This window comes from Salvelinus sp. IW2-2015, unplaced genomic scaffold (genome assembly GCF_002910315.2).
Source record: "Salvelinus sp. IW2-2015 unplaced genomic scaffold, ASM291031v2 Un_scaffold1426, whole genome shotgun sequence".
NCBI classification, from domain to species: domain Eukaryota; kingdom Metazoa; phylum Chordata; class Actinopteri; order Salmoniformes; family Salmonidae; genus Salvelinus; species Salvelinus sp. IW2-2015.
The window spans coordinates 182,309-192,354 of NW_019942900.1; the positions used below are offsets into that span (position 1 = coordinate 182,309).

The 10,046-nt window shown below is 40.0% G+C and overlaps 1 protein-coding gene across 1 annotated transcript in view; it reads left to right on the forward strand.

Annotated features, from left to right (window-relative positions):
- LOC112070786 (cyclin-dependent kinases regulatory subunit 1) overlaps nt 1-8,918 on the forward strand; it is a 21,262-nt gene extending 12,344 nt beyond the window's left edge. The window contains exon 4 of the mRNA XM_024138239.2: nt 8,288-8,918. Coding sequence (XP_023994007.1) covers nt 8,288-8,331 — 44 coding nt within the window. The 3' untranslated portion in view covers nt 8,332-8,918. The remainder of the gene's footprint in view (nt 1-8,287) is intronic.
- Nucleotides 8,919-10,046: the final 1,128 nt, after the last annotated feature.

Genomic DNA, 10,046 nt, shown 5'->3' on the forward strand with positions numbered 1-10,046 from the left:
TCAGGGCCTGGACAGCTTGCTATCATCAAAAAATGTTTCATATACAACCTACACTGTGAATGTTTAAATGATGTATTCAATATAGAAATACAATCATTTGTGTGTTATTAGTTTAAGCACACTGTTTGTCTATTGTTGTGACTTAGATGATCAGATCAAGTTTGATGACCAATTTATGAAGATATCCAGGTAATTCCAAAGGGTTCACATACTTTTCTTGCCACTGTAGTTGTTGAAGTACTGCAGCAGTCATTACGCACTGTTTCTATTAGGCCTCATCCTCTCCGGAAGTGGCACTACAGGCTGCTGAAATGTGTTACGGAGAACGCCATCGTTTTCGTAAGAATATCCCCTTTCCACAGTGGGGTCCCATTTTATTTTGTTTAAATGGTTCGGACGCTACCAAACAGAGGTTGGCACATCAATTGTACTGACTTCTGACACTTGTGGGGACTGTAGTGCAAAACGGAGAACATCGTGTTCGTGAGTGTCCCCTTTCCATAGAGCGGTCATAATAGTTTGGACGCTACAAACTCTCAACAAACTTTGCACACCTAGTTTTGGCAATATTTGACCATTCTTCTCTACAAAACTGTTCAAGTTCTGTCAAGTTCCTTGGGAAATGACAGCAATCTTCAAGTCTTGCCAAACATTTTGGMTTGGATTTAGGTCTGGGTGCTGACTGGGGAAACTCAAGGACATTTACTTTTTTATTCCATAGCCATTCCACTGTACCTTTTTGACTGGGTGCTTTKGGTCGGTTTCATGCTGAAAGGTGAACTTCCGTTTCAGAAGAAACATCCCCATAACATACTGCCACCACCATGCTCCACTGTAGAGGTAATGTATTGGGTTTGTGCCAAATGTAGCGCTTCTCATTTAGGCCAAAAAGTTTCACAACCTTTTGCCACAATTTTGTTGCGTACTTTCAACGGGAATTCAAAACCAAGAGATGGATATCTTTCTTGAGTAGGTGGGTGGCTTCCTTCTTTGCGTACATTGCAGATTGTGGGGAGAGGTGCTTTTAGATGGTCACTTGACCAAGCCTTGCCATAACACCTATAACTCTTATACAAGTTGCAATTGACTTAGGAGCCACTCTGGACTCAGAATACTACTTACTTCCTCGGTCATCCGGTTTTGGAGGTTTGCCATGATCTGGACGGATGGAACTATGGTGTGCATAGTACCTTAACGCCTTCTTGAAAAGTTAGTCTTGACACTGCTCCAAGGACGATATTCAAATATGCCATTGATTATTGTCCAGAATTAACTTTTGGAAAAGCATCGTGAGGTGCATCATAGGTTTGCTTGGTGCAATTCCACTAGCACACAGCAGACGGAAACCATACGGACTGCTGATGGTATTGAACGAACTGTGCAATCACACGACAAATTTAACACTAGAGTGGAGCCATTACATCTGATTTTGAGACGTATTCTTTACACATCTAAAGCTAATTTAGCGATTGCATTCACAGGTGAAGGGTGGAGCAACATATCCATCCAAACTATTTATTTTTTATTTTTATTGTGGGGTAGGATGTGTGAGATCAATGGAAAATGCATTTTATTCCAGGCTTTTTATTTCTGGATCCATACTGGCTGTAAGCGACGAGAGCATGATGTTGCGTTTGGAGTAATACTGGCTGTGTCCAGGCTCAGCCAATCGTTAACATAACAGCATGCAGCGCAGCACACACGACTTAAGAACAAGAGGTCAACCAACTTACTAGTACAGTCACGCGTCTAAGACGGCCGAAGGAAGCGATAAGAAGAGTAACGTTAGGTGAAAGCCTAACCATGGAGACGTTAGTGAGTAGGTGATGAAGCGTACTTCCTGGCTAACCGAAAAACAACTGGCATTTGGAAAGTTTGAGGTGAGGGAGAAAGTGTGGTGGAACAAGTATTAGCATAGTTAAGTATCTTGCTAGCTGGATCGAATTCTCCGTTAGTTAGCCAGAGAAATGTGTGAACAACATTAGCCAACATAAACTCAATTATTGAGAAGTTATGGTGTGAAAATTAGCTTGCATAATAAAATAGACAGCTAACGTTACAACAGCAAATGGCAACATTAGTAACCTAACCAATTCACTATTATTAACTGGTATACGACTCCTTCGCGTTCCTCAAGTTATAACATGTTAACGTTAAGTTGCTTTCTGGACCCTGGCAACTCTGTGAAACTAGTTTACGAACTAAACCCTGTGTCAGTATGTGGTTAATTTCAGAATTAGGTGAAAATGAGGGCGCTGCTTGTTAAACCAGTGGATTCAGGGATCAAGTGTAGCTGGAGCTGGGCCTGCTTAAGCTGGATTGCACTATGAGGTGACGGGAACACTACACACTTCCCTCTTTCTCACTTTTTCAAATACAGTGATAAAAAGGGAGTATGCCAGGTTTACACTCTGCTGAAAGGATCATTGTGCAACAAAGGGTATTATGCTCTGCTGCAGATGTCCACAGGCAGAAAGTGTACAATGTAATAATGTGCAGTGTAGCCCAAAGATATTTTTGTTGTGTTGAACTTGACAGTAACGTGTGTGTGTGTGTGAGGATTATATATATTTTTTTACTCGTGTGAATGTTATTTTTGAACATGTAGCCTTGTGGCCACTATAATAGAGCAAAAATAGAATGCCTGTTTCATTCTACTTCTACTTTAAGATGTTTTTCCCCCAAGTGCAATATTTATATATTGTGTGTGTGGTCACAMGCGTTCTATTATAAAGGTTATCATKGCTAACTGCAATATGTGTTTTTCTCAAGACTTGAGTGTCATTTTCAGTAAAGTCTAGGCAACAAATAACATTGGATTGCTTTCTTWWWTTTTTTTTWGCTGAGTTAGGTTCACATGAACCACTTATTTTACACACAGACTGATCATGTAGATATTCTCTGTTTAATTAGTTAACCTGCATTTCCCCCTAGCAGGGATTTTCTTTGYATGTTTCAGTGCAAGAAAATAAGTTTGCATCCCTGTATGAATTCTATCTGATTTGTGTTTGCATGTTTAGGTAAAAAGACAATGTACTTTATGAAACACTGACAAGTAAAGGTCATAAATGTTTTATTTTTGTTTGCTTAATTTGATTGGGTGATCCTTGYTCCCCAGTGCCTATGCCCCTGACACAGAGAAGATTTGCAAATTCTTGCGGTTAGCCTCTGCCCAGGCTTTCAAYATTATCTTTCGTCTTCCAATTGCTTTTCGATTTCACGATAAAGCCCAACTGCGTTTTAGCAGGTTTTTTGATATTTATATAAAATATTGGGGGTTGGACAAAAGTGGTGAYGGCATCGTATATCACAATGTTTTTATAGGTACATAATCATGTTAGGACAAAGGTTGACACCGCCCAACCCTAGAATACAGTACATTCATGTTGAGCTCAAAGATCCCTGTTTGTAACACAAGATGGTGCTCAGCCTCCATCGGATTGACCTTTTGTATTATAGGCTACTTGCTATCTTTGATACTGGTCTCTTGCCATCAGCAAATCATGAGGTCTGACTCCTACTGTTTTGTCTCCAAATACAAATCTGTTCTTGTCTGTCACCTGAAAACAAGACGTTGTTCAAGCATTTCAGCCATGATGTTAAAACACAGATATTAGTTGGCTAAGACAGGGCATCTATTGAACATATGGTTGGGTGTCACACTAACTTATTTGAGCTTGCCTTATGTGCATCATTAGAGAGACCGTTCACACAAAGAATGAAGTCCTGATTGGGCAGTATATTTGATTATAGCCACGGTATGTTTTTCAATACCGTTGAAACTATTAATTTGAAGTTTAATACAATTTTATAGTTGTAGCTACTTTTTAAGTAAATACCCGCTGTCAAATTGTGCAATATATTGGGAGACAAAGCAGATCGTGTTGATCTTTTCACCCGTCATATTATTTTACATTACAAAGCTAACCGAAGTTGAGCCTGTCACGTCTGTTTGTAAATAGTACAGCAGGAGAATGCAGGAGCAGGTGAATCCAGCTGTGTATTGACGGGTTGCGTTTTTATATCGAAAGTCAGAATTTTTTTTAAAGATTAAATTGAGTGATCAGGTTAAATTGAGTGATCAGGGGCGCGCAACTACCATGTTTCTTCACAGAACATTAATGCAACACATTCTGCAGAAAATGGCTTCATTTTCATCAGATCACAACAGAAGTGCCACGCTATTTGGCTGGCAGCCACATAAATCAGCGAACAATAAGGCAAGGTCTTTTTTGCAAAAACAATGCATGGCCATCATTTCTGTTTTACATAGAATTAACTTTAAGCAAAGTTGGCTACATTATTCTTGCATTTTAACTGAGAAATGTACWGGAGAAAAGTAGCTACACATCAGTCGGAGTGCTTTCTGCTGATAAAATTGGCCATTTGTGATTGCTCATCTGTGTGAAGTGCAACTGAAGCACAAAATTAGTCTGATGCTGGGCAGAAATTACAAGAAGCGTTCAAGATATGTTTACAAAACTCAGCAAGACATTAATTATGCATTTATAATTTTTTTCTCCCTTAAGTGGCTTAATTAATAAGGAGATGGGGCATCCTATAGTGTTCACTTGCTGGCGTGTTTGAGAAGTCAAATCCCTTTTGGATGAGTTACCTGTACAACTGCCTCTGTTATTTTTTTAAACTTTTTTTGTTAACCTTTTTATACAGGTTTTTCTCACTGCGATAACATCTCTTTTCCAAGAGAGACCTGGTCCAATTGCAGCAAGGGGAACAACGTTTTAGACAAAACAACTTACATACACTAACACATTATTAAACCAAACTATAAACACACATACAGTACAACAATTACATATTACGTTAAAAACATCTTTACTAAAAAACAGTTGTCCTAAAGACAGTTACACTCTTCAATGATATATACAGTTGAAGTCGGAAGTTTACATACACTTAGATTGGAGTCATTAACTCATTTTTCAACCACTCCTCAAATTTCTTGTGAACAAACTATAGTTCTGGCAAGTCGGTTAGGACATCTACTTTGTGCATGACACAAGTAATATTTCCAACAATTGTTTACAGACAGACTAATTCACACTTCCAGTGGGTCAGAAGTTTACATACACTAAGTTGACTGTGCCTTTAAACAGCTTGGGAAATTCAAGAAAATTATGTCATGGCTTTAGAAGCTTCTGATAGGCTAATTGATGTCAATTGGAGGTGTACCTGTGGATGTATTTCAAGGCCTACCTTCAAACTCAGTGCCTCTTTGCTTGACATCATGGATAAATCAAAAATCAGCCAAGAGCTCAGGAAAATAAATTGTGGACCTTTACAGGTCTGGTTCATCCTTGGGAGCAATTTCCAAATGCTTGAAGGTACCACGTTCATCTGTACAAACAATAGTACACAAGTATATACACCACGCCGCCGTCATACTGCTCAGGAAGGAGCCATGTTCTGTTTTCCTAGAGGTGAATGTACTTTGGTGCRRAAAGTGCAAATGAATCCCAGAACAACAGCAAAGGACCTTGTGAAGATGCTGGAGGAAACGGGTACAAAGTATCTATATCCACAGTAAAACGAGTCCTATATCGACACAACCTGAAAGGCTGCTCAGCAAGGAAGGAGACACTGCTCAAAAACTGCCATAAAAGAGCTAGACTACAGTTTGCAACTGCACATGGGGACAAATAGCGTACTTTTTGGAGAAATGTCCTTTGGTCTGATGAAACAAAAATGGAACTGTTTGGCCATAATGACCATCGTTATGTTTGTAGGAAAAAGGGGGATGCTTGCAAGCCGAAGAACACCATTCCAACAAGGAAGTACGGGGGTGGCAGCATGTTGTGGGGGTGCTTTGATGCAGGAGGGACTGGTGCACTTCACAAAATAGATGGCATCATGAGACAGGGAAATTATGTGGATATAATGAAGCAACATTTTTTTTTTTCTCCATTCAAGACCCGTCTGCTGCTCCACTTTTCAGAGCAGGCAGACCCATTGCCCTAGCAACTCCAGATTCCAAAAAGACAGCTTGTACACATGCGGCTCCAGAGGCATTACTGTTTTTCCTTCAGACAAGTGTGTCAACTTTAATTTGCACAATGTCTCGTTCACATTTGATTGTCATTTTTGGTGAGTTTGGACATTTACATTCTGTAGCTCCTACCTATATATGTTTGACTATGAGCTGGATTGCCTATCATTGCAATTTGTTTTATTTTCATTTGYGCTCCTAAGCAAATTTTGCTAGCATCCTCCATGGAAATTCGMTATTACTTGTGCAAATTTGGTTAACATTCTGGTAATAATGATAAATTAAAAAGTAGGGCGGTATCCAACTTTCTATATCGTTGTCCTCTCATCCCATTGGGTTTCTATTTTCTTTAGCCAATTTTGGTGTTTAATGCAGGCCCGGCAGACAAGTTCCTTACTTTCTTCCASTTGCCTCTTCCATTTTTTTGGGAAATGCTGCAATTAGTTGGTTGTAATTTTGAGTAGAGCATTGTTGCCACATAACCAATAACATTTTGCGTTGGTGGTGTTTGTAAACACAGGCTACTTAACATTCTGTACAACTTTAGGAAAAGAGGCACAGACAAAACAAGGATACATAAGTTAATGCATCTCCTGAGGGAAACTTAAATTCCACTCTGAGGCCAAACAAATGTAAGCACTAACAGCCAGTGCTCCAATTCAAATCCAATACTAAAGTTCTCCAGATTTCCAATAATCGAGTCAATGTGATATTTGGAAGGATCAAGGATGRCCTCGTGAGACTACTAGAACACATGAAATAATTATCAGGTGTCCACAATATGACTTAGGGTGAGTCCCAATAATATMTCCTTTTGTTCACTACTTCCCACAAATCTGAAAGCATTGGAGGTGAAATTATTCACYCCCTTGGCATTTTTCCTATTTTGTTGCCTTACGTCCTGGATTTAAAATAGATTTTTGGGGGGAGGGGGTTGTAAACACTTGATTTACACATGCCTACCACTTTTTGAAGATGCAAAAATATTTTTTATTTTAATACAAGAAATAAGACCCAAAGAAAGAACTTGAGCGTGCATAACTRTTCACCCCCAAAAGTCAATATTTTGTAGAGCCACCCTTTGCAGCAATTACAGCTGCAAGTCTCCTGGGGGTATGTCTCTATAAGCTTGGCACATCTAGCCACTGGGATTTTTGCCCATTCTTCATGGCAAAACTACTCCAGCTCCTTCAAGTTGGATGGGTTCCGCTGGGGTACAGCAATTTTAAGTCATACCACAGATTCTCAATTGGATTGAGGTCTGGGCTTTGAGTAGGCCATTGACTAAGACATTTAAATGTTTCCCCTTAAACCACTCGTGTTACTTTTTTTTTTTTTTTGGAAGGTGAACCTCCGTGCCAGTCTCAAATCTCTGGAAGACTCTGGTTTCCCTCAAGAATTTCCCTGTATTTAGCACCACCCATCATTCCTTCAATTCTTACCAGTTTCCCAGTCCCTGCCTAWGAAAAACATCCCCACAGCATGATGCTGCCACCACCATGCGTCACTGTGGGGATGGTGTTCTCGGGGAGATGGGAGATGTTGGGTTTGCGCCAGACATAGCGTTTTCCTTAATGTCCAAAAAGCTCAATTTTAGTTTCATCTGACCAGAGTACCCTCTTCCATATGTTTGGGGAGTCTCCCACATTTCTTTTGGCGAGCACCAAATGTGTTTGCTTTGCTTATTTTTTTCTTTAAGCAATCGCTCTTTTCTGGCCACTTTTCAGTCAAGCCCAGCTCTGTGTACGGCTTAAAGTGGTCCTATGGACAGATACTCCAATCTCCGCTGTGTAGCTTTGCAGCTCCTTCAGGGTTATCTTTGGTCTCTTTGACTCTCTGATTAATACCCTCCTTGCCTGGTCTGTAAGTTTTGGTGGGTGGCCCTCTCTTGGCAGGTTTTGTTGTTGTGCCATATTCTTTCCATTTTTTAATAATGGAGTTAATGGTGCTCCGTGTTTTATTTTTTACATTTATTATAATAATTTTTTTATAAATATCCCAGCCCATATCTGTACTTCTCCACAACTTTGTCCCTGACCTGTTTGGAGAGCTCCTTGGTCTTCATGGTGCTGTTTGCTTGGTGGTGCCCCTTGCTTACTTTTGCAAGGCACTGTAGGTATGGGCTAGAATGAGTTTTCTTTCAAATCAGTGAAGGGAAGTAAACTAGTGCATACTTTGGTAGGAAGGACAGATATATTGGATACAACCTGCCATTTTTGTTTCCATTCACTTTCTAAACTTCACAATCACTCACTCTTCCTCTSTTTTTCTCTTTCCCTCCAGAGCCCCACATCTTGCTGTTCCGTCGTCCACTGCCTGCAGCCTGATCTCTCGGACAAAGGGCGAGAGAGAATCCATAGGGAAGAAGATAAGAGGGTGGCTGGAGATGGTTGAACACAACTCAGTTGGATGGATATAGACTATTTTGTAAATACTGCATGGTATACAGTGGAGCCAGAGTCGAGCTCCAACCCACTGCCTCACTCACTGTAAAGCCTTTCACAYTTCCTCTGGACCTGCTTGGAACCCTTTCATATTTTTCTCTATGTACTAGCCTGATAATGTTGTCAATGTGTGCGTCTGAGAAGAAAAGGAAACAGGTTTTAGCAACACATTTTCAATATTCTAAACTTTAACCCACAATACCTGCTGTGAGTTGACTAACATATCTAATTTTAAGGCAGATAGTAAGATGGTAAATGTTAAAATGCAGGAGGCGSCATTTTGGCAGCACACATGTGCAGGGATGTTACCGTAATTACGGATCATATACCTTTTATGGCACTTGATTCAAACTTATTTTGAATACCGCAGCTTGCATCAAGTGTATGCACTCTTACATTGTACAAATGATAGCCCTCTGGATATTGTTAAAAGAAAAAAAAGTTTTTTATTTTTCAAAATTTTATAAATCGTGACCTGCTGCAGTTATACTGTAGACTGTCTGCATTTTTAGAGCTGTCAAAATGGGACCCAATATCTTCGTTGCCATGTCTATGATTGTACAAATCAGCTGCTCAGTTTTTTTATGAATTCTTTTACACAGAAATAAATGTTTTAATTTGACATTCYTCTCACAGATTGTGATTTAGTTCTGCACTTTTAAACCTTAACATTTGCCGTTTGGCTTATAGTGGYGTTAAAAGTGAATTTGTAGATGGATAGACAGATTACATGTCAAAAGTTTGGACACCTACTCATTCAAGGGTCTTTATTTATTTGAACTATTTTATACATTGTAGAATAATAGTGAAGACATRACTATGKAGTCATGTAGTGCTCAAAGTGTTAAACAAATCAAAATATATTTAAAGTAGCCACCCTTTGCATGGACAGCTTTACACACTCTTGGCATTCTCTCAACCAGCTTCACAACCTGCTTTTCCAACAGTCTTGGCGTTACCACATATGCTGAGCACTTGTTGGCTGCTTTTCCCCCACTCTGCAGTACCAAATCATCCCAAACCATCTCAATTGGGTTGAGGTCGAGTGATTGTGGAGGCCAGGTCATCTGATGCAGCACTCATCACACCTTTTTGTTCAAATAGCCCTTACACAGCTTGGAGGTGTGCTGAGTCATTGTCCTGTTGAAAAACAAATGATAGTACCACCAAGCGCAAACCAGATGGGATGGCGTATCACTGCAGAATGGTGTGGTAGCCATGGTTAGGTGTACCTTGAATTCGAAAGAAATCACTGACAGTGTCACCAGCAAAGCACCATCCCACCACCTCCATGCTTCATGGCGGGAACCACACATGCGGAGATCATCCGTTCACCTACTCTGCGTCTCACAAAGACACTGCGTTTGGAACCAAAAATCTCCAATTTGGACTCATCAGACCAAAGGACAGATTTCCACTGGTCTAATGTCCATTACTTGTGTTTCTTAGCCCAAGCAAGTCTCTTCTTCCTATTGGTGTCCTTTTAGTAGTTGTTTCTTTGCAGCCATGAAGGCCTGATTCACRCAGTCTCCTCTGAACAGTAGATTTTGAGATGTCTATTTCTTGAACTTCGTGAAGCATTTATTTGGGCTGCAATT